General features: G+C 45.4%; 8 protein-coding genes and 1 non-coding gene across 9 annotated transcripts; 4 read left to right on the plus strand and 5 right to left on the minus strand.

The window, feature by feature from the left end:
• Positions 1 to 1,357: 1,357 nt before the first annotated feature.
• On the plus strand, positions 1,358 to 3,858 carry C8R40DRAFT_1168954 (glycoside hydrolase; the record flags this gene model as incomplete). The annotated part of the gene is made up of 19 exons (XM_046231282.1): positions 1,358 to 1,463; positions 1,521 to 1,535; positions 1,590 to 1,606; positions 1,660 to 1,801; positions 1,855 to 1,915; positions 1,979 to 1,991; positions 2,045 to 2,148; positions 2,204 to 2,220; positions 2,299 to 2,337; positions 2,399 to 2,487; positions 2,722 to 2,774; positions 2,826 to 2,880; positions 2,951 to 2,958; positions 3,021 to 3,111; positions 3,165 to 3,176; positions 3,228 to 3,341; positions 3,398 to 3,475; positions 3,539 to 3,625; positions 3,679 to 3,858. 19 exons carry the CDS (start codon positions 1,358 to 1,360, stop codon positions 3,856 to 3,858), a joined length of 1,281 nt encoding a protein of 426 aa, XP_046088121.1.
• A 74-nt stretch (positions 3,859 to 3,932) lies between these two features.
• Positions 3,933 to 6,206, minus strand: C8R40DRAFT_1168955 (uncharacterized protein; the record flags this gene model as incomplete). The annotated part of the gene is made up of 3 exons (XM_046231283.1): positions 3,933 to 4,402; positions 4,456 to 6,135; positions 6,182 to 6,206. The coding sequence occupies 3 exons, from the start codon at positions 6,204 to 6,206 to the stop codon at positions 3,933 to 3,935; spliced, it is 2,175 nt and encodes a 724-aa protein (XP_046088122.1).
• Positions 6,207 to 6,366: 160 nt separating this feature from the next.
• C8R40DRAFT_1041425 (Psf2-domain-containing protein) lies at positions 6,367 to 7,189 on the minus strand (the record flags this gene model as incomplete). The annotated part of the gene is made up of 5 exons (XM_046223997.1): positions 6,367 to 6,471; positions 6,524 to 6,641; positions 6,698 to 6,794; positions 6,867 to 6,981; positions 7,070 to 7,189. The coding sequence occupies 5 exons, from the start codon at positions 7,187 to 7,189 to the stop codon at positions 6,367 to 6,369; spliced, it is 555 nt and encodes a 184-aa protein (XP_046088123.1).
• A 96-nt stretch (positions 7,190 to 7,285) lies between these two features.
• C8R40DRAFT_t94 lies at positions 7,286 to 7,377 on the plus strand. The gene has a single exon. It is a non-coding gene; the product is annotated as a tRNA-Asp (tRNA).
• Positions 7,378 to 7,395: 18 nt separating this feature from the next.
• On the plus strand, positions 7,396 to 9,496 carry C8R40DRAFT_88322 (uncharacterized protein). The gene is made up of 13 exons (XM_046236551.1): positions 7,396 to 7,583; positions 7,639 to 7,939; positions 7,991 to 8,031; positions 8,095 to 8,237; positions 8,306 to 8,371; positions 8,427 to 8,461; positions 8,516 to 8,593; positions 8,645 to 8,667; positions 8,721 to 8,755; positions 8,810 to 8,866; positions 8,932 to 9,041; positions 9,101 to 9,225; positions 9,290 to 9,496. Exons 2-13 carry the CDS (start codon positions 7,725 to 7,727, stop codon positions 9,364 to 9,366), a joined length of 1,005 nt encoding a protein of 334 aa, XP_046088124.1. The 5' UTR covers positions 7,396 to 7,583; positions 7,639 to 7,724; the 3' UTR covers positions 9,367 to 9,496.
• Positions 9,257 to 12,745, minus strand: C8R40DRAFT_88319 (calcium activated cation channel). The gene is made up of 20 exons (XM_046236550.1): positions 12,535 to 12,745; positions 12,337 to 12,482; positions 12,183 to 12,270; positions 11,970 to 12,123; positions 11,862 to 11,896; positions 11,745 to 11,807; positions 11,556 to 11,690; positions 11,391 to 11,492; positions 11,330 to 11,340; positions 11,071 to 11,261; positions 10,999 to 11,003; positions 10,851 to 10,942; positions 10,710 to 10,793; positions 10,617 to 10,648; positions 10,533 to 10,562; positions 10,451 to 10,477; positions 10,327 to 10,396; positions 10,138 to 10,271; positions 10,050 to 10,080; positions 9,257 to 9,989 (listed from the first exon to the last, which is right to left on the minus strand). Exons 1-20 carry the CDS (start codon positions 12,623 to 12,625, stop codon positions 9,627 to 9,629), a joined length of 1,884 nt encoding a protein of 627 aa, XP_046088125.1. The 5' UTR covers positions 12,626 to 12,745; the 3' UTR covers positions 9,257 to 9,626.
• Positions 12,746 to 12,755: 10 nt separating this feature from the next.
• Positions 12,756 to 13,465, plus strand: C8R40DRAFT_1168959 (actin-related protein ARPC3; the record flags this gene model as incomplete). Its single annotated transcript, XM_046231284.1, has 4 exons — positions 12,756 to 12,761; positions 12,815 to 12,914; positions 12,965 to 13,255; positions 13,320 to 13,465. 4 exons carry the CDS (start codon positions 12,756 to 12,758, stop codon positions 13,463 to 13,465), a joined length of 543 nt encoding a protein of 180 aa, XP_046088126.1.
• A 68-nt stretch (positions 13,466 to 13,533) lies between these two features.
• Positions 13,534 to 15,101, minus strand: C8R40DRAFT_1041151 (Nin one binding Zn-ribbon like-domain-containing protein; the record flags this gene model as incomplete). Its single annotated transcript, XM_046223977.1, has 4 exons — positions 13,534 to 14,029; positions 14,083 to 14,614; positions 14,690 to 14,815; positions 14,879 to 15,101. 4 exons carry the CDS (start codon positions 15,099 to 15,101, stop codon positions 13,534 to 13,536), a joined length of 1,377 nt encoding a protein of 458 aa, XP_046088127.1.
• Positions 15,102 to 16,151: 1,050 nt separating this feature from the next.
• C8R40DRAFT_1068251 (uncharacterized protein) lies at positions 16,152 to 16,867 on the minus strand (the record flags this gene model as incomplete). The annotated part of the gene is made up of 4 exons (XM_046225981.1): positions 16,152 to 16,252; positions 16,302 to 16,340; positions 16,421 to 16,714; positions 16,819 to 16,867. The coding sequence occupies 4 exons, from the start codon at positions 16,865 to 16,867 to the stop codon at positions 16,152 to 16,154; spliced, it is 483 nt and encodes a 160-aa protein (XP_046088128.1).
• Positions 16,868 to 22,701: the final 5,834 nt, after the last annotated feature.

A 22,701-nucleotide genomic window follows, 5' to 3' on the forward strand; every position in this document is an offset into this window, starting at 1 on the left:
GCGATTCCTGGATGGACAGTTTGAACGATTCCATAGCCTGTATCGTCCCGTGTCATTTCATGTCATTCTGTGTCATCAACATCCATGGCCATCCTGAAAAGTCGTTGAGAGCTTGGTGAAGTGCATGGATGAAATCATAAGCGCTCATAACGCAGTTCCGTTTCTCTCAAAGGCCACGTTCAATTTTGAGGTTCAACTCGATAACTGCAGTGTCAAGAGGTAAAGAGGTAAAGATTAAAGATTTTGCGGCTTGCCCTTGAAGCTTGAAGGCTCTTGAGAGACGCCACACTCGTGACTGGATGCACAATTTCTCCAGATAGATAGATATTCAGTATCTCAGACTTTCCGGGGCCACTTCCGGTGGGTGAGTGAAATGGTTTGTAGAATTAAGCCGCAATTATGCATCGCGATCCCCAAGTAAAAGCAGCATCGTCAGCAAAATGGAAGCTAAAGTGTGCCAAAGTGAGGTTTTTAAAGGAGAAGCTGAGCCGAAGCCGGGCCGAAATCTTCTCCTTCAACGAGAACAAGTCTGAACAAGTGTACTTCATATATGTACACAAGATAGAATGATATGTAGGCGAGCGTGTTAATTGTCGCCTATTGTCGCGCAGATTAATATGTGTGTGTTCTCACCATCTTTCTACTGTAACAGAGCTGGCGATTTACGTTCTACAAGTAAGACGGTACCTGTACCTATCTTGACTTGCTGCCATATATATCAGAACAACTGTCTTGTCGGCTGAAATATCATCTTGTCGGCTGAAATATCAACACCATCCAGCTGCACCTCCAAGAAATCACGACGCGATGTTTGGTAATTCGTCACCAGAGATAGATATGAGACTCAGTGCTCTTCGAGGCCGCAATGCTATGCTGCCACTGAGGTGGCCAAAGACGAACAACGCTAACATCTGCGAAGCGGTCGTTCAATATGGCCATCCATATCGCAATTGTACAGCAAGATTCGAAATCAGGCCCAGGCGAGCACAAGGCTACTGCAACTAAACCTCACTATATTTCGGAGAATCTTTGGACAAAACCTAACGAGTCCACAAGACTTCTTTCAATATTCATTAAATCGTTGTAGATTCTCCCGAGACGAGAAGGGATACAATGACACACCTGATCTTTCGGTTCCTCAACTTACTCAATGGTCTCAACTCAACCTTATGGAACCGCCCCGGTCGACCTGACCCCAGGAAGCTTCGAGTTCTCAATGCATATGTGTGTATGTACCTCGTCATGACGCTGTAATGCCATTCTGACTGTCCTGATTTACATAAAGGATCTCGCCAGGTATAAAAGGATTCAAGCCTAGATTAATAGATCAGCATATCCATCCAGTCGTGCGTTCAAAATGCTAGGAAGCGCAAGTCTTTTCGGACTTCTATCTGCTGTACTTTACACTAGTTTCTCTCCTGTTCCCGTCGATGCTCTGAACAATGGTGTAGGAAAGCTTCCTGGTGCGTTCATCATACCGCTCGTTTGTGCTGAGTTTCGTTTCTAATCTACACCCACAGCTTTAGGATACAACAGTACGTCTTCGAGCTTTCAAAACAATCATTACTCAAAGTGTCCGCTTGGCGTAGCATGGAATGCTTATGGCGTACGTTTCCTTCCATTGTCCCCACCATACCAAGTCCGAGTCAAATTCGACAGTGTAATATCGACGAAGACCTCGTCCTCGAATCCGCTCAGTTAATGGTCTCTCTTGGTCTCCAAGCCGTCGGGTACGAATACGTCAACATTGACGACTGCTACGCGGAGAAGAACCGCAGTGCGAGTGGAGATATTGTAGCCGGTGAGTTATCCTATTCAGACAGTGGACAAAGTGATGAATCTTCTTAAAATCAGATTCGGTCCGCTTCGCACACGGGATGAAGAACCTCACGGATCAGATACATGAATTAGGATTGTGAGTGGTTACGGCTATTTATGACCGCCTTGAACGCTCTTTAACGATACGACTGGGGAACAGTAAAACCGGAATAGTACGCCATACTACTTGGTTGAGCTACTCACTACTCATCTTGTTCGCTTTCAGTACAGCGATTCCGGATGGTTCACCTGCGGTGGTTATCCAGGTTCCTTCCAGAACGAACTTCGCGATGCTACGACTTTCCAAGATTGGGGCTTCGATTATCTGAAGTGAGTGAAAAATGCACCGTAGCAAGCCTCGAGCTTCCACTGATGGGTTTGATAGATTCGACAATTGCGCGAGTAAGTAGCCCTAACTACGACGCCAGATAGGATCAACTATAGGGCTTGACACGCTTACCCTGTCTTTTCCCTTCCCAGTCCCATTCGACGACATTATTCGCGAAGGCATGATAGGCAGTGCGTATACACACCATCTTCATCTTTCGTTACTGGACTGATTGCAACTATCGCTTTGCAGAATACACACGTATGTCCGATGCTTTGGCCCAGCTTTCCCAAAGCTCTGGACAACCGCCATTCCTGTTTTCGCTTTGTCAGTGGGGTTGGGTGTGTGGGCCTCACTATTTTTGCGCTTCAGAAAGTTTGACGTTGCTTAGGAACAAGTCTGGCTGTTTGTCCCTGTTTTTCTTCTCCACCCCTCTAAGTATCACTAACGCTGTACGGGACTGTACAGTTGGGGATCAACATTAGGCCATAGTTGGAGGGTGAGTACCAGCTTCCTTGTCTGTTCACCGTCAATTCGAGACTGTCTTTCTCCCCCCTCTACGTTCGCTCGCTCAGGTTACTGGCGATATTGCACCGGAGTGGGACTCTCTAGCGCTTATCATCAACTTGTTAGTCTGATAAAGAATGTGTCACGATGCGATAACATTTTGTACATGTAGTAACTCATTCATCACCCAAGCCACGGACTTTTATGGACACAATGACATGGATATGGTACGTTCCTTCTGTTAAAGTTTTCAATCAATGAGCTAACTGTATCTTTATCTTTTTCGCCATACCGTAGTTACAATTGTACTATGCTTTTTCTTTCCGTAACATTTGAGAATCGTAGCTGACACGTCCGGTTGACACAGAGGAAATGGAGGACTTACTTTTGATGAGGCCAAGTCTCATTTCACAGCGTGGGCATTGATGAAATCGCCTCTTCTTGTAGGTGCCTCTGCGGTAGCTTCGAATGACCTGATTTATTTTTTCCCGGCTTCCTTCTTGCATTTCAGATCGGGACCAATGTAAGCATATTCCTCGCTAATAAACGAAAGCTTGTATAACTCACCGAACAGTTATCTGCTATTACACCCGACATACTTGGAATTCTCACTAACACGGAAATCCTCGCTATCAACCAAGATTCTGTTGTCGGCAAATCAATCTCACCATTCAGGTGGGGGATTAATGTGCAGATCATTACCTTTTTCGCCTTGTATGCTTGCCTCACTGCTCCTTCGTACAGCCCGACTGGACAAGCAATTCCACCTCCCCAGCTCAGTATTACAGCGGTCCTTCTGAAAATGGAACTGTTTTCATGCTTGTAAGTTGCTCCTGCACGGTGATATTTGAATTATTATGCATGCTGATTACTCGTATGTTACAGTTGAACACCCTCAACGAGACGTCTGACATGTTTTTCAATCTTACTGAATCTCCCTGGATCAGAGCCGGAAGACAATACTCTGTTCGCGTACGTAGTCCTCCCCCGTCATTTGTTTATCTCCTTTATGCGAAACCCAACAGGATCTATGGACTCATACTGACAACGGTACCGCTGTACGCAACTTCACCGCGGTCGATGTCCCGCCTCATGGTGTAGTCGCACTATTGCTCAACGATGCAGGAGACGAACCCGCGGGCATTTTCCCTCCCTGTGCGGTGTGGTTCAACTGCGCATATGAAAATGGCACAGCTGCCAACTGAGTACGTGTAACACCTAGTACATATGTGAACTATCGAGAAATCCAAAATGTTTAATATCACTGCACTTACCCACATCAGTCTGAATAAAGATCTGGATGTGTGACAAGCACATTCATCCCGCTCGCCTTGTATTGTTCACAGCTCTTTATTAGCTTTTTTGCTTCCTCTCGATTACTCGGATGCTTGGTATCGATGCAATGTATCCACAATTTCGACAATGAGACGATGTTGGATCCGCGCAGTGAATCCGAACTCGAATCTGAGTTGGGTTCAGGGGGATCGGAAGTAGCCGCAGCGTTCGCTTCGGTCGCTGAAGTTTCTATTGAGGGCACCCCATGGGCAACACTAAGTTTTCCAGTTCCCCCAGAATCCCCTCCGTCCTTAGTAGTTCCCGGGTCTACTGCACGCACAACGCTCTGCGTTTGGCCAGTTAAGGACATATATATGCTGTGCCATCTCCTCGCTTCCTGCTCCTTATCCACATTTCCACTATCTTTCCCACAGTCCATATCGACAACTTCATCCCCGGTATCTGAATCATCTACTGTACGATCTTTGAGAATCGCGTAATTTAAAAGACAAGAATGCGGTACGAACCTTCAATACATGACAACTCTGAGCTTCGGTCTGCGGTTGTTAGATCAGTGGCAGGTTTCCACCTAGCGCGGATGAGCTTGAGTACCATTTCGGTTTGAGGTATGATTATCAGGGAGAGATCCGTTAGATTTGGTAAGAAGGATGGTGAACTCTGGTCTTCCTGAGTTGGAGCAACTGCGGCTTTAACACCAACCTCGGCACCATTATTGGTACTAGGGGCGGAATCCCCTTCTACTCGTGTTTGCGTGACCCCAGTTGATGCACTTCCGCCCACCTCTGCATTACAACCAGAAGTGGAATTTTTGGCGGTATCCTTTTCCTGGTGATGGGCAGTCAAACCATCGAAGAAACATCCATACGCTGCATCGCCAGTTTCCTCGAACTCCAAATTCGTCACCAATGATAAACACGAGTCGAACAAACGATGCATCCTATCCTTGTTGAACTGCGCCCCGCGAATACGGACGTGAGTGACTGAGCACATACTTCGCTCAAGCATATCACGAAGAGGTTCGACGAAGTTCTCGTTGTTGAGGAAAGTGTCAAGTATGGCGAGGTGAGTTAGACGGGGCATAGTAATTGATTTGAGGAAGTTATCAAGGCCAGTGGCGCCATATCCGTCGAGAGAATGGATACCAAAATCAATAGACAAGCTTTTGGCATTACAGACTCTGGCCATTTCTGGTTTTACATGAGCACTCATAAAGTCGAACGTGCGAAGGTGCGTCACTGTGACATCCTGGACGTTTGGGCAATATCCGAGGATATCAAGCACGGATACAAAAGAGAGCTCATGCATGACGAGGTGTGTAATGGAAGGTCGGTCATAGAGGAGACGCAAAAAGAAGCCACGTAAATGCAAAATACGGAGTTTAGGGCACTTAATTAAGAACTTTATGGTCTCCGTTTGGGAACCTGTATCAATATCAAGTTTCACCAGTTCGGGGAGGTCAAGTTTTGAATTGACTAGCTCTCGAAGAACATACTCGCTGAATCCGTGAGCCACACCAGCAAAGACTGCTACACGCCAACGTCTGGTGGTCTCCATGTTCAAGAGAAGACCTAGTTGCTTCGCGGTTCCTAGGCGAAGTTCGATTTTGAAGTCAATGGGGTGGAATTGAGAACGCGTGAGAAACGACGAGAATGATGGACCAAGGTTGTCTCGATTTCGGGCTACGCATCTGATACCGAAGCATGACCATAGCACGGGTGTATTCCCGATAAAGCGAAACCATCTGCTACACACACCACGAAGCGTAAGAGTGGGGAGAGGCTTGCGCCAGACAGTATAGTCAATGTAATTGGCACCTGCGTCCTCGCAACAGACGTATTTGAAGATTTCGACGAGAATGTCCTCTGAGAGTCGATTGATTGGGGCTAACAAATGCTCAAGGCCATCCGCATAAGCGGTCAAAAACTTCTGCTGCTCTTCAATCGAGTGCATTGCATCGCGTAATCGGGTTATTTCCTTTTGATATTGGTCAATGTATCCCTGAGCATCGTCCAAGGAATCTTCATAGCGATAACGCTGGAGGGAGGTAACACGAAGCCCTGAGCGCACATGCTGAACGATTTCCTGAAAATCATTCAAGAAAAGAGTGAAACGGATGGAGTCGCCACATTTTAGGCATAAACGAGTAGCAGTGGGTTCGCTGGGCCAGTGGAGTCGAGATATGGATCCTACCAACTGATGAGAACTTCGACTAACGAAAGATAAGAAGTCTACCCTGCGGTTTGGTTTTGAAGGACATGTCGCTATGGAATAAGAACCGTTGAAAGTAAGATTACATAATGATTTTTCGCCGAAAAAATTATACAATGGCCGGTAGTCGCTAGTCTTTGGAATCAAAGGTGATATAGTGCACGTCGTCAAAGGGAAGCAGAAGTGGTAGCGGTGAAAGACTATCATAATTAGTCTTCAGTAGAGGCATCGCGATGCAAATGTGTGAGAATCCCCATAGCATGTACAAAGAACGGTCGAATCTCGTTGATTTCCATTGAGGACAAGTTCGATAACTGTTAAGAGGTCAGCAAGGTACTTCTAGCCTCCTAGAAACAAGATACGCACACTGAGTTCACTCCGATTTAATTCTTCTAAACCCTCACGACTTTTCGCCTGACGTGCTTCCCTGAGGTCCTTCAACAAAGATCGTATTTTATCTGTATTTTGAATATCGTCCGACGCGCTGGAGGTGCAGCATTATGAGTTAATGAGCACACTAAGGGATACGGGCAAACTTACACATCCAGCAAAACTTTCGACACTTCCGCGTATCGGAATGGGAGCCGGCTGTACCCAGGCTCGCTCAGCTCTTCATCGAGACGTGATTGGAGGAATTCTACAAAAGATTATATTGAAAGGTGGTGTCAGAGAGCCATGGTTTGCCTAAGAAACCAAGTTACACGCGTACCAACGCTAAGCCACTCGGGAGCAACAATATGGCATTTCTTCTTGAGCTTCAGATTGATCGCCATCCACAAAGGAATTTTAGCTCTCCGAGGGGGCTGGAGAGGACCAAAGGCACCCTAATCACCAGGGACGATTCAAACGCGCAAGGGAGGATCCAAGGTAAGGTTGCGGATTTGCGAGTCAAAACGCGAGGGAAGTACGGACAGATATGAAGGCAGTCTTCTCCATAGCAATGAGAGGGATGATCTCTATCAGCTGTTGGGAGGCAATGAATTCAAGCTCTGGAGGTGTGATGGAGGTTCGCAGAGATTGCGGCAACGACATCGTGGGTGGTAGCAGAGCACAAATATGATTATAATGCATCAGTGTAAGTAGACGGTGGATTTCTATTTCATAACAGTTGATTACACAATTTCCACATCCCTGGTAGTATATCGGTTAGTACACGCGCCTGTCATGTGCGTCGTGTAGAACGTTCGCGCGAAAGCTGGGTTCGACTCCCAGCCAGGGAGTTTTCATTTTTGGACGGACATATGTACAACGGTTTTTTATTTTTACTGCGTTCCGCAACTTCAGCTGGTATCATTTCAAGTAGGACGGAGCCGCGTATTTATCTATCTATCTATCGTGGAGAAGGGTGTGCCGTGCCGGGTTTCTGCGGTCCGCATGCCCCGGGCGTCCTCTGCTGTACATGTAACCAGCATGTAACTCGCGATCGGTGTGTCACCTGGTTGTCCTCCTGCTCATTCTATGTACTATGCCTTTGTTTTTAGAACAGACCTCATGTACTTGCCTCCATCTGAATAAATTCACGCAATGATTCCAATCTACCCATCTGTTCCCTCTAACTTGAACTGAAATGTTGTTTGTTCAATCAAGTTCAAAACTCCTGTTTGGATTCGGTCTCACTGTGGCAATACATGCTTTCGAAGTAATTGCGCAGGGTCAAATGAACTTTCCTGTGACGGTCAACATCACATCTCCAATCACGTTGGCTGTTCAACCGCTATGTGGAACGCTTCTGTCTGAGAATTTCACGGAGGTCAATACAGGTATCAAGCTTAGTCCGACAAGGTGAGATGATCAATCTTGTAGAAACGATTTTGCCAATAAATCTTGCACTAGGACTATCGTCGCATTCGGGGACTCTTGGACGTCTAACGGAGGTGCCTTTTCTGCTCCGACCTATTGCAACCATGTTTTCTGACGACTCTCGATAATTTCAACAGCGAATGGGACAGTCCCAGTACCACCAATTATGTGGCCGCCATCCCCATCTGCAGGTTCTCAATTCACCGAAAATAGAAGAGCCAGCAATGGATTTATCTGGGTCGAGGATATGGCAAATGAACTCAGTGCGAAGTTATTGAATGTGAGTTCGCTGATGCAATTATTCTTGTCCATGTGTGATTGTTGACGATTTTGCGTTTCATGATCAAGTACGCCTGGGGTGGTGCGGTGATCGACAATCTGGCGTATAATACGACGTCCCCCCTAAACGCAACTGTCGGTCGTGTCCTTTTGTTTGGACCTTGTAAATGTACTAACACGGCTTTGAAAGGGTGTACCACGTACTGACTTTGTCGCTGAAACCAGGCAAGTTGTAACACCCGTTTCCTGCTAGCAACAAAAGCTAATCCCTCCGCTCAGTCTATTCCTTCAACAAGGCAGGTTTCTCGATGCATTAATTCCCGATGAAACACTCTACACTGTCTCTTTTGGAATCAAGTGAGCACGATCGCACGAGTCATCAACCGATACTGACCGTAACACCTACAGTGACGACGGACAATTCAAAATAGGTAACAGAGCAAATCTACTGTACACCTCCGATCTGAAATCCCTCTACTAACAGCTGGTGGCAATATGACCTTGGCATATGAAACCTATGTCAGCATATGTTTACGACTGCCAAACTGGGGCATAATTCACTGTTATCGATAGGTCGCTAAACTTGGAGAACTCCAAGCCCAAGGCGCGACGAACATCTTGATACAAGGAGTACGATCTTCCATTCCTCAGGTCCGATGATCCTGGCTAATTCCTCACATCCTTACATCCGATAGATGTACAAACACACCCCTGAAATCGACCTCCTACAGAATCAGATCTTTGTCTACCTGCGCGAGTCAAACACTGTCAATGGAACCAACGTCGCTTTTGTCAATCTTGAGCGGTAACTTCCTCCTGTAAAAGCGTTCTCTTCGTTAGTCCTGATTTTCACAACTTCATCAGCCTGTTTGATACCATTGCCTCTGATCCCTCTGCTTTCGGGTATCGTGGTAACGCTACCTGTTTAATCAGCGCAAATACGATCGTAGGAGGATGTGATGATCCTGATCATAGTGTTTTTTGGATTCGTGAGTTTTCTTCTGTTTGCGTTTGGATGTGGGGTTTACAAATGATTTTGATCTTGATTTACAGCTGGCCACCCATCCCAGAATTCGCACCGATTGATCAGTGAATATACAATGGCCGTCTTGGAGCAATGCACAGCATAAGGAGCTGATTAGTTTTAGGCAATAAGTAAACTATCGGTCATTGTGTGGATAACTCCGCTACGTTGTGTACATGTACATGGACTCTTACGATTTTCGCGCAAAGACGAGACCCCACCTTCAGCAGGAGTAGGTAGTACGAAGGGTTGAGCTTGGGCTTCAATTCAAGTACGAAGACACGGGATGAAACAAAGTTCCATATCTCTGACATACAACCCTTTTGCATGTTCTTGACATAAACCAAAAAATCCAAACCCCATCACTCAATCTTCCTTCCTTTCCCCACTACTATTCTTCCCATTTATCTCAACCTTCCTCAGAACCAGATCCAACTGCTTCCTCAAGCCTCTGATCTCCTCCAACATCAATGCTTCGCTTGATTGGGCTGTATTTGGGAAGACCTTGATCAACTCCGTGAACGGCACCTTGCTGATCCGCAGCCCAGCCTCCGCATCAGCTCCGTCAACTTCAGGATCCCTGACCGCGGGATAAGAATTGTCCCCTTCATTCTCTCCGTGTAACCAGTTGGTCATCCACTCGTTTTCGTGTCGTTGAAAGACGGTTTCGAAGAAGGCTATGATGGTGAGAGGGACGAAAAAGAGGACAGACATGATTATACGGTTTAGCTGTGTGAGCAAGTTGGGGTTAGAATTATTCGCAGTTGAAGTGCAAAATAGTAGACTGACCTTCGCATATTGTTTTTCGCTGAACCAATATCTACGTTGCATTATTGTCAGTGTTTCCCTCGAGGAAGAAGTAAAGAAGGCTACGTACTCGAACGGTGAAACCAGGAAGGTTTCAATCAAATTGAACGGTGCTGGATACACGTACGAATCCGGCGCTCGAATCATGCCTACTGTCTTTCCAGCAAAGAAAGCGAGATACTGTGCTTCTGCATCATCCACGACCTTCACAGATCAACGTTATGAATACAACGAAAAGCACCACAAAAGTGACACTCACATCTTGGTATGCAGAAGCGAACAACGAAATGAGCACATTGAGTAGAACAATGACCGTTACGACGTTCCAGCTATAGATTTAGGTGAATTTGCCGGTAGTGCTACCTAGTCAAGATTAAACCTACAGATAATACATGATCAAACCCGAGGGACTAGTAGCCAAAGTCAGTCGCGAACAAGAAAGTCAATTGCAACACAGGTATTCACCTCGATGAATATCGCGAAAAATCGGGTGATCTTGAAAAAGAGGGGTCAATACAGCTTTTCAACTGAAGGAATCACTTGACCTACTGGAGCAACGCCTGTACTAACGCATTGACTACCTGAATACATAGAAGTCATGCTCAGCAATATTGAGGAAGAATATAAACGGGACGAATTTACCCCCGAAGGAGCTTCAGTAGTTCCATCCGCAGCATCCAGGGCGTACATCGCTTGTCCAAATCCAAGGGCCAAGATCGAAAGCAACTAGATGTTTTCCTTGAGTGTCATAAAATTACACAAGCACTCCAGAAAACTGCTCACAGCGAAGAAAATACCGGATTCTTGTAACATACGAGCAACACAGATCTGCATCATCCCGACGTACTTGTATCCGTCGAATACCGTGATCAACCCTGCCGACGACGGGTCAGTCACCCAAAAATTCAGGAGCCCTGTAAACGACACGCACTCATCCTACACCATACCCCAACATGGATGATCAACATCATTCCGAATCACAACAGACTGAATAAGAACCCACCAAATAAACGGTGCAACGAAACTGAGCACCTGGAAACTATTCAAGCGCAATTTGGCGGAATAGTCGGTGTTGTCATGCAAGCCGATAATACGAAGAATGAAAGCAGCCAGGAGCAGTGAGTTCGTGAGGAATGCAACAATGTTCCAAAATGAGAAAGCACGCCAGGTGACGAATCGAAGAAGCTTGTATAACTGGAAGGAAAAACGCGTGAAAGTTAGAGTGATGGGCTGTTTGTTCGTTTGCAGACGTGTTTGCCTACTCTGTTCATGTCTAGAACAGACTTAGTGAGTGAGCGATAAAGGCTGTTGAAAATTGTGTACCTTCAACTAGTGTTGATAAAGCAATGACATATAGAATGACTTCCCAAGCATCCATAGTATTCATATATGACGGGTCAGCTAGACGTTCGACGGGTTGTCGCACTACGCAAGGAAGGGAAAAAATCTAAGCCATAATGTGAGTAGTATACATAGAATAGGACAAACCGGCTTGAGAATAAACGAAAAGGAAAAACAACCAGACCACGATCCTAAAAAAGTTCTGGTACCGCGGTACGCAAAGACGCGATGGATTGACGTGGCTCCAGAAGCTTCCTGTCTGAGACTCAGAGTAGGAAACATCTACGACGTGGTAAGGTTGATGAGTCAAGGTAGTGAGTGAGTTAGATAGCTCACAGTCAACATCAAACTTCTCATTCATCTTTTGAATCAAGTCGCCCTTCCATAGCGAATTCACAACTGGAAAAACCGCATCAGAATTACCTTCACATAGAAGCGGGGATGAAGTCCAACCATCTTGAGATTCGCTTGAAGACAAGAAAATCGTGCTAACGAAGCAAAAGGAAAAAAGGCGCGTCATCGGAATACCCTCCCCGACGCGAATTACAGACTCAGACGCACCAATGTGAATCAATAGCCATCTCCAGCGCACTAGCAGGATCACTCTCATCTCCGTCGATCTGTAAATGCGTATACCTCGTGGCCATGACCGCAGCCAAATGGTCCGGGGCTGTTAAATGAACGATTCGACGCGCAAGAACCTCACATGCGATTGCTTGGGAAGGAGGTAGAAATCTTATGTTATGTGTGCGAGGGAAGTATAAAAGAGCCTACCTCGACCAAAGTTTTCGTCATAATCGGCAGCATTATGGTCAGCGTCCCACATAAATTCTGCACGAGCGCGCAGAAGACAATACGGCAGCTGGATCATACAGTAACAAAGTGTAAGTCCTTACCAAGTATAAATCAGTAGTACCATTTAACTCACGGTTTCGTCAAAGTCTCCAGCAGCAGCTCTAAACGCTGAGATTACCTGTGGTGTTATAATTCTACTTGTTGGCTCATTGACTGCTTGTGGATCAACCTCCACTGGAAGGAGCTTGAGAGTGAGAGCACGAAGCCGTTTAACAAGTTCTACATGTTGAATAAGATTAGTACTATTCACAAAGAAACGGTTCAAGCTTACTCGTTAAAGTCTCTGGAGATGGTTTAGCATTCTTCGCAGCAGGCAGAATTGGTTCGCTCCCTCCAGATCCCGCAAAAAAACCATTGGACATGGTGGACGTACAAGTTCAAGCCTTGTAACCGCGACGTCATGAATGTTCGGATAATAACTTGGCAATATTTGGCAAGGTCGCGTTGTTGTGGCTGTCCCATCAAAAGCCTCCTTGTCCATTGAACTCCATTATGCCAGTAAGGATTTCTTCACAATCACTCATTGTATACCAAAATTGAACAAACTTTAGGCATACCATTCATCTTTGAACGAAGAGCCAGATGTTCGCCAGGTCGGCAATATGTCGATTCTTCCTATAAAGACGAAATATCGAGGAGTAGCGCCTCTTGGTGCGTAGTTATAAACTATCTATTCAGCTAGTAACTAATCTTATACATAGCTGATCCTTCTCAACCCGATATAATCGACGAAACTCTTGATCTATTTCGAGCCAACTCCCTCTTCCGCAACTTTGAAATCAAAGGCCCTGCAGACCGTACCCTCATCGTTCTCATCCTGTTCATATCAGATTGTTTGGCCAAAATCGGGAGCAACCCTCGTTCTACACCGACCAAACTTGAGGCGACCAAATCGCTGAATACTTTATCTGTGGACAGTTTCCCGATACCAGGAGATGCGAACTTTGCTTTGAATGCACATTATGCTCCGGCTGCGAGCCGTGCGGATGCTGGTGCGTTCAAATCAACATAAGATGCGTCAAGAGGTTGCTCATCCATCTCTTATCTTGATTTTAGAATTCCTTCGTTCGTATCTTACCCAGGTGCGGCAGGAACTATCGCTGCGTTTGGTCAATATCCTCTACGCCGATGGCGATGTTCCCAGTAAATGGTGGATGTCCTTCCAAAAGAGACGATTCATGAACAGAAGTTTGGGTGCATAAGAGCGAATGTAGATCCTCGTCCTGTACAACAACATACTCGGAAATAAGAACCATATACATCTTATGATCTACTTTTTGTTTCTCCTTCTTTCGTTGGGATTCTTACGCCCATACCCAATGATAGGTAGATCTCCATTCGATCTCGTCGTCCGGCCCTTACCACCTGCACTAGCAGATATAATCTCCGGTACCCAATCCGGATCCATCCAACTACCCACCGCGACACCTCCTTCGCCTTTCGCACTCCTCTCCAGTAAACCCTTCATCATTCGTGCTTCCTCCCGTTCCTGTTTTCCTTCCATTCGCTTTTTAGCTCTCATATACTCGACCTGGTCTTCTCTCAAGATGAGACCTTCTCCTGAGCCATGTTTTGCAGAACCAGGTTTGGGTGCAGGTATCGAATATTTTGTACCGCGGAGTTTGTACTGGAAATTAGGTTTAAGGTGGATCTGCATGGCGGGAGCGTCGGAAGAGGCGTTTGGTGATGCGATTGTTACCGAAGCACGGATAAGCGATGGATTTCCACATGAAGGACAGAATTGTTTCGAGGCGTCCTTGCATATTCTGAGATAGATATGGTTAGAAATATCAGCTGTCCATCACAGTCGAGCACGTACTTGAAGCAGGCATGACATCTGAGAACCCAAGTCTTCACTCTCTGTATCCTCTTTCCTTCTGTACCAACCAGGTTGAGTCCCATCTGCATCAACACATTTTGCATAGCGAAATCCGCCGTCATGCATCCTACATCAACGACCTCCTCCTTCTTGTGTCCTTTGCCTTTCTTCTCCTGGCCTCCACTCGGTAAAAGATCTAGTGCTCGGGATTTGTGTAAGGCAACATTAGCGGGAGTAATCCATTCCCCTTCGCCGTCATCGGAATCTGAAGGATCATCGTAGAGCGGTACATCGGGTGAGGGTGCAGATATTGGAACGGAGGCAACGGGCTGGGGAGATTCTTCTATTGGATGAAGCTCTACATTCAAGGGTTCTCTTTCCGTAGTGTCTTCGCCTTCATCAGCTACGGATCCATCAGGATACTCGGCTGTGGGGCCGTCAGCGGTATCGTCTATTGCTAGGGACTCTACAGCTGTTTCAAGTTCTGCAGAGGTGCTCTGATCCTGAGGTGATGTAGGAACAGCAGTGATTTCTGCCTCGTGTCCAGCCTCGTTAGCACTGTACTATCCCTTGCAGTCAGCAAAGCGTCCAAGTAGATATGATAGACGGATACTCGCTTTAATTTCAGCATCCCTTTTTGCCCGCACTTGTAGCGTATGTGTCAAAGCCAAGACAGATAAATCTGGATGCGAAAGAACAGCATAATCGCCTGTTTTCTTTGCCCACTGGATCACTGACCAGTTGAGGGTACACGATATTGAGATCGCAGTTTACAGAAAACGCAAAACGCACCCACCAGAAGCCAAACTAGCTGGATCAGGATTCTTCACCTCAATCTTGATACCGAAATTTAAACCAAGACGCTCCAAGTGCTCTTTGGCATTTTTATCCTTCAACTCCGCTAAAACTTGGGGGACAGTGTAGTATGATTCGGCAATGCCTCGGAGAGGGGAAAGGGAGAGCAATGGGCCTGCATCAAGGACGAGACTTTTGCAGTACGGTTTCTTTTCTGTAGCCATTATTATTGTATCTGGAAGTCGAGGAAAAGGGAAGGGCGCTAAAATAAATTGATCTAAATTCACTGCGGGGATGAAGGCCTTTTCTTGCCGCGAATAGGCCGCGAATAAGTCGAGATTAGGTACAAAATTCTACGCCTCAGTAGAAGCTGAATATTTTATTTAATCACACTGTAAGCGAACGAACATTATGGAGAGAATATATTGAGATTATTCCAAAAATTCTACCACAAAACTACATAGGATTAGTTTAAAGAAACCCATCGTGAATTTTCAATGTTTTCGCGTGCTGAATATGCAAGGATTTTTCAGTCTAATCTACTAGAAATTAGTGTGTGAATATACTAGGATTAATTTGAATACACTGTGGGGATGAGCCAATGTCTTCGCGGTGAAAATGTAGAGAAAATGCAAGGATTTTTACCAAAATTCATCAAAAATCCTGGGCACGAATTTTAAAACTTTTCGTGTGGCGATTATTGTGAAGCTATCGTGAATTTGGCGGGGGGCCGTGCTTATTTTAAATTATCTTTTCATAATTTTACCATAACCTCAGCTCAATTCCTTCAAAATATCTGCTGCCATATTTTTGTACATAACCTCGAAATAAAACCCACATTTTCGCCTCGAGGAAATCGGCTCATCCCCGCAGTGATAATTGCAACATAATCTTACCGTGATAGTTTGAAATTTTCGCGAAATATTCGCCGCGTGGAGAGCATGAGACTCTTCAAAATAATCTCACCGAGAATAGGGGTACACGATATCGGGACGTTGGGACATCTAGACGTCGTCGATATTGGGACGTCGGGACATCTAGACGTCGTCGATATCTAGAAATCCAAACGAAGAAGTGTTGCAAATGTCGGGACGTCAGGAGGCGGGGAAGACCAGTACCGTCATCTAGTAATTGTGTTAGTAGAATCTTAGGATAAAAGGTAGCTATACTTATCTATGTGCTCATTCATTCATAATCAGCAAGCTTGCCTTACAGCTCTGACCTAGATAACACCATCATATGTATATACACTGTACAAGAAATTCATAGGTAGATTATGCTGCTGCTGCTCTTGCAAGGACTGGTAGGACAATAGTTATCCAGATATACCACCAATGACCAGGGAAGATGAATATTTCAATATGTGCCTTGGAACCTTTGCAACACAGCATGAATTAGCGTATGGATAGAGATGTGAACCGTACAGACAGTTAGAGCAGTACTTGCGAGGTCGACTGATGCACCTATGTTCCAATAAAATGTGTGCTAATGATTCTGAAAGAAAATAAACATGTATTCAATTGAGAATTAGTCAACAACGCACCAGCTTTCCTTCGCCATACAACCCGTACAGGCGGAAGCCAGACTCTGCTGGGACACGGACACTGTCTGTCCCACTCTGCCTTCCGCCGGTCGTAGTCGCTCGTCATGCCTACTTTCCAGTAGACATCAGAATCGACAAAAGCGTACAAAAAACCGGGCCCATCCGCTGGCGACGGGATGCGGGAGTGTGAAGTATACGGCTGGAGCGTCTTGCCATCGCGCGTAACTCCAGTATCGCGACTCAGATCGGGGGGAGCGCGCGGTACGAGGTATTGACAAAGCAGGGATGAAGCACCTGGGGAGCGGGAGTAGTAGCGATCCGGATAAGTGTTCAAACAGACAATGTGTGTTTGGGTGATGTGTATAGGGTACGCTTGTAGCTTGGATTGTGCGCTATACGTTTGTGGGTGATTTGGATGTGGACAAGAGCCTGAGGAATGCTAACCATGCTGTGATGGGTATTATGTCGTTGTCGATGGGATTAGATAATGACTGTCAGGCCTCCTGGGACCATAGACTCTTGAGCTCAACCCAATCACTCAATTTCCTGAGCAGGGATGGAAATAAACTGAACAAGCGTTAAGAGGGATAAAGCACAGTTAGCGTCTTGTGTATCAATGAACTGCCTGTGAGTTTGCAGTTGCGCATGAATTGAGAGGATGGAGAAGGCGGTCGTGGTGGATTGTCAGCATATGAGCCATTGTGGTCCGGGATCGGGGGGTAGATGGAGACCAATGGGTATGTGTGTAGCTTGGGATAGTGTGTTAGACGTTTGTGATCAGTCCGGATGTGGACAAAAACCTGAGGAATGCTAACCATGCTGTCATGGGTATTATGTCGCTGTTGATGGGATTACCGGGCCTCTTGAAACCATAGTACTTTTGAGTTCACTCATTCTGAGATGATTTTGCAAGCAAAGCTTGCCTCGAATTGGTATACTCCAAAGCAAGGTAATATTTGCCTAAGTTAGAATGAATCAAACAACCACTTTATAGGATGCCAGTCCCAGGCCTTCATTCAATAAAATGGAGAGCTGGGCAGAGTGTATCAATTGACAGTTTGTCCTAAATAGTATACATTTGTATGAGGAGTAATGGTGCACATCTAATTAGCTTAGGGACCTCGTCCCAACGCCAGTTTTGTCAAGGAAGTTCTTCAATCGTAAGAGCTCAAGTTCAGAAGGCTGAAAAAAGGACGTTTAGGTTGGCGGTGGTTGACAACAAAGGTATGACTGAGAAAGACTGACAGATAACTAGATTGACCGGCTAGGGTAGCGCGTATCGCATGTGTGAGCCAAGGAGGTCGAATGCGGAAGTTCTGGCTGCTTGAGAATGCTGCGCAAGAGTCGACAATAGTCGAACTCTCGAGCCGACTTGAAATAATGCTTCTTGAGATCGTGTTCCGGATCGTGTTCCTTGAAGATTAAGATAGCTTGTAACAAGTTTGACTCGAATACAAGACGACGGTAAGGGATAAATCAACAAAGTATTAGGTCAAGACAGAACTCGACAGAAATGGCCGATGATTTGATTATCTAATGACATCAATTCTTTGGGCCCGAGCGCTAGCGCTCATGATCATCTGTCCTTGTCTTTGTGTCGGCCATTCCTACAGAGTCCAACTTGGTAGGAGCCAATCCTCTCTTCACACCTCCAGAGGAGTAGGGTACCTCTGTGAGTTATATCTGCTCTCTTTGCTAGGAACATCTGATTCAGATTTCCTCGAACTTCTGTTATACTTGACAGTGGAAATCATGGGAGTAAACGATGCAGAACAAGTCGGACCTCATGCAGTGGATGCTCCAGTAAACCTTTGATTTGGTGCTCGCACTCGCCGCTCGATCTCATACCCTTAAATAGATTCGTTATTCAACCAATCACCGAAGAGATTCTTTGCAAGACACCATTGTGAAAGACAGTTTCATTCAACCTAAGGTCTGAACATGAATCATAAGGGTCGGCTTGTCTCACAGCCGTACAGAGCGAAAGCCTCACCATCAAGGATGCATGTCGCCGAATTACTGCAATACTCTTCAATTGTTCGCTCGTTCTCAGAGACTTTCCTGTGAGTGACCATGTATTCATTTTTCTTTGCGCGGGACCGTGTTCACCTCTTCAATGTTTAGTCCATTGATCTGCAACTCCCCCAAGTCCTGTTCAATGTGGGGATCATCAGCTACTTGCTATTTTCTGTCAAACTACTCTGGAAACTTTCGGTTATGTTCCATAGTCAACCACATGCTGTTGGTGTCGGATTTCTGGTTCCCAGTGCTGCATTATTTACCTTTGCTCAACTTCAACGATATTCCCGTGATCGATTCCCGACTCAAGAGAACATTACAAAGATAGTAGGACTGCCTGAAATTATTTTGATGTCTCGTGGGCTCACATTTTGACAGACAAATCCTATCCTCCAAACTGCTTTGGATATGACAGTTCTTGTAGGGGTCTTCATTTGTACCCTTCTGTTTTGGTTGGTGATATCTATATTTGGAGACTGGGTTGCAGTACTATGTATATTCATTAACTTTAGAGTACCTTACATGTTTTAATATGGTGTAGAACAATGTTTGCGAAACTTCTGCTATGTGGACCACGTCTTTCAATAATATGACATTAAGCTATCAAAAAGAAGGAACTCTACAGAATTGGTGGTCCCAAGCACTCACGACGCAGCAGTGTGCAAGTTAGTGGTCTCAAACTCGTTAAGTGACTTCATGTCATATAATATCCTCACACATCAACTCAATATCAATGGTCAGCTAAGATTTGCGGTACTAGATGTGTACATTCTCGTATCTAATGATGATCCTGTTCGGAGCAGCAAGGCATAAAATGCGTAGTGTGAAATGCTATTCAGACTGGAATAGATGGACAACCCTTACTGCGACTCTCAAGCATCAACTGGTGCTGGCATTCCTGAATCATTGTCATGGAAAAACTAAAGGGAACAATATCACAAATCATTGAATTAATGGAGAAAGCAATGGCTTTACCTTTGGAACAGGATATACATGTGTAATCGGTTTGCCTCTGATTTTGAATGACAAGTCCATACGGACAAAATGCGAGATAATGTGTGATAATGGTATAGTTAGAGCTTTTGTCGCCGCAGGATTTTGATAGCACAACCATCCACAGTTCAGTCTCCGATAGAGATCATCATCTGCGTCGATTGGCACCATAGCGATAACTTTGAGGTATGTAATGGAAATCGTTTTTCGAGTGATAGGGTGGGGATGAGAGTGACTGATGACCTGCTCAATTGTGCCAGCACAAATCCTTCCATTGTCGCGAAAAACAACAGAGTTCTGACGGATGGCGGGGGAGTAAATCACCCGCCCAGTCGCAACTCCCCCCACAGTATGTACTTGTCGAGAAACCTTGCCATCCCAGTGTGAACTAGAAACACCATATATGTTGCATAGATGGTAGATGATGCAATTCAGAGTGGATTCTGCAATGCAAGCGGGGCTTGCTTTGAATTCGGTACTTGCCCAAGCCACTAAGTCAGTGCCGGCAAATATACCACGATGGTCTTCACGATCGATATCTGTTAAAGCAGGTTATTGCCTCGTTGATCTCTCCTTGTAAATCTGTGTTATGATCTAGGATGACTTGGAGGTTGGCTTGCCGGCAATAAGAAGTCAGCATTGTAGCTTCAACTTCTCCTAAAACACAAAATTACTGTAAGAATGGAAGATAAGACTCCATTAGCTTACCCAGACGTCGATTAGTATTAAGTTGTTGTAAGAGTGGTTAATGCGCTCGAAGACTGGTGTACTGCGAGCATGACCCAGACCCATGGTTTCCAGATCGGTAACGACGTGAACAGCATGATGATGATTAGGCTTTAGGGTAAAATCAGGATATAGCTCGAGGACGCCACGCAGATATTTGAGGATATGAGATTTATAGTAGGCGCAGCGACTTCTGTGAAGTTTCACAGAAAAAAAGGACACGCATAGAGTGAACAAGGTCTAAGAAGTTTTCTAACATCTTGTAATGACGAGACTCAACTCCCTCAGTCATTTTCGTAACCCCAGACCCGAATTAGAGTGACGACGAGGGATATTGTACAGATGACCTTATATTCGTCAGCACTGAGTTTGCCTGAAGTAGATGTGCCCCATTCTGAGGGCGGTGGCTGAATCCAGTTTGGAAGGACAGTCCGTTTCATGTCGGCCCAGATTTCCTCCAACAAATCCTTACCAATGACATGGCGAGGAGTGGATCCTGATTTTGGCTTAAGGGTGCTATCGCGATACTCTTGACGCTAGTTACATTACAGTCAAGACTCGCTGATTGTATAATTGTCATCTTTACTCACCCAGATTACTATCCTCTGGACCATAACATCCTTCGTCAAAGAGGTAGTACCGGGTTTACTAGAATCAAAAGGCGGAATTCTATACTCTGAGCATAACTTCTCCAAATGTTCATGTTCAAATTTCATCAAGTTTGATCTGGAGGGCTCATCCGCTTCAAAAATCCGTTTGAGTTTATCATATCGCATCTTTGAGACATAATCATCATCCGATCCGTATTCTTGACGCTGATTTTGGATTGTGAGGAAATGAAGCGTCTCACTGAAGGAACGTACGAACATAGAACATGATTCGGGCAACGAGGATCTTTTTGTTATCATTGATATTGTAGCCGATCCCAAAATCTTGGCATAAAGCTCGAAGAACTGATTTGGTCTTGTTATGGAGTGAAGGAGGCCTGGTGGTCAAATTAAGTATTCTAGACTTCAGGTTCTCGAAAGCCTGATCTGCATCAAAGACGAGCGGTGGGGCAGCACGCAGGACTGGTGGTATTTCTGAAGGATCAACAACCGACGAGACCTTCGAATCAAATGACTACAGGAAGTGATTTAGGAGGTTACTCTGAAACAAAACGAGGACGTACTGCTTTGGAAAAACCAGAATCTGAAACTTCATCTGCCTCAGAAAGGCTGTGATTTGAAGCTTCGTCTGTCTCGGAAAGGTTGGTATCTGTCACTTCATCGAAAGGGACAGGCTTTGAATAACATGAGTATAACAATATCGTCGCAGGATGCGGAGATGAACAAACAGTATCTATTGGATGCGGAGCATTATAAGTCTGCCAACCATCCGGGACCTTGTCATAGTTCAGTGGGGGAATTTTAGGTACTTCTTCCTGTTGCGAAGACATACGCTGTGCGACTTCAGACTAATGAAAAATCTTCAATTATCGAACTCACCCATTGTAGAATCTGGTCTACCATTGCTTTCTTGGTGCGAAGTCCAGTACGTAGTCCAAGCACAAAGGTGAGATACCAAAGAACTCCTTTGCTTTCTTGATTCAAGATAGATCCCAAGGATGTATCATTTTGTCGTATTTCATTCAAGAACTTTCGGAGACTTGCGTTGGATATCTTCTTTTGATCCTTGGTATCCGGGTGAAGTCCATTCCCGCCATTTTTCTTGTCATCAATCTTCCAAATTTCACGAAGATGTGTTTCGAAAAGGCCAAGATATCCAAGGTGCATATCATCAATGACTGTAAACCGAATAGGATCCCAATATGGCAGATCTAATAGCTCTGACCACCGGAGTCCATTTTCCTGGTAGATTGTGTTACGTCGCGCCGTGGAGGCTTCTTTCCACTCGAAAGCTAACTGTCGGTGCTTAGTCCAGTTCCTCATTACCCAATTGTCCGAATCGAGGTTATGAATATCCTGAATGGGCAGTAAACATCGTCTACAGAAGTATGTATGGCTGTGTGAAGCAAATCCCGAAAGTTGATGAGCACCCTCCGTATCACATACGGCAGGGATTAGCACCGCGAAGATTCTACGACCAAGAGCATATCGTGCAGTTCGCAGATAATACACTCCTTCCCAGAAGGGAGTAGCTGCTGGACCAGCCTGCGCAAGGTATGATTGATGTTATGTCGGGAAGGTTTTCCGGGGATGATCGTGACTAGATACATGTACTTAGGCTGATATCGAAGGTGCTCTGGTAGGGACAAGACCACCATGTACAACGCTGTAGAGCTGAAGGAAGCATGTTGTTCTTTCAAAAAGAATGGGTTGAAAGCATCAAATCCGAGACTCATAACAAGTTGCAGGTCTGGTGATCCAGATGGACCCATCTGTGGTGTCGCATACGGCTGACCATCTGCACCTTTGAAGCATCGAAATGTAGTTGAATCAACGAAATCTCTTTCTGGAGACTCCTCTGTCGGATGCGGGCGTCGCTGATGTTGATCAATCGTATCTTCGAGGCCCGGGATAGCTAGAATTCTCCCAATCCAC

This window comes from Lentinula edodes (assembly GCF_021015755.1).
Source record: "Lentinula edodes strain Le(Bin) 0899 ss11 chromosome Unknown C8R40scaffold_11, whole genome shotgun sequence".
Taxonomy (NCBI): domain Eukaryota; kingdom Fungi; phylum Basidiomycota; class Agaricomycetes; order Agaricales; family Omphalotaceae; genus Lentinula; species Lentinula edodes.

What these genes read in the sequence shown, in the direction of transcription:
- C8R40DRAFT_88322 (XM_046236551.1), top strand. Translation starts at nt 7,725, where the DNA reads ATGTTGTTTGTTCAATCAAGTTCAAAACTCCTGTTTGGATTCGGTCTC. An exon ending in GACTTTGTCGCTGAAACCAG is followed by an intron (nt 8,462 to 8,515) that starts GCAAGTTGTAAC and finishes CCCTCCGCTCAG; the next exon opens with TCTATTCCTTCAACAAGGCA. An exon ending in GCTTTTGTCAATCTTGAGCG is followed by an intron (nt 9,042 to 9,100) that starts GTAACTTCCTCC and finishes CAACTTCATCAG; the next exon opens with CCTGTTTGATACCATTGCCT.
- C8R40DRAFT_88319 (XM_046236550.1), bottom strand. Translation starts at nt 12,625, where the DNA reads ATGTCCAATGGTTTTTTTGCGGGATCTGGAGGGAGCGAACCAATTCTG. An exon ending in TTAGTACAGGCGTTGCTCCA is followed by an intron (nt 10,563 to 10,616) that starts GTAGGTCAAGTG and finishes CTCTTTTTCAAG; the next exon opens with ATCACCCGATTTTTCGCGAT. An exon ending in TCGCTTCTGCATACCAAGAT is followed by an intron (nt 10,272 to 10,326) that starts GTGAGTGTCACT and finishes TGATCTGTGAAG; the next exon opens with GTCGTGGATGATGCAGAAGC.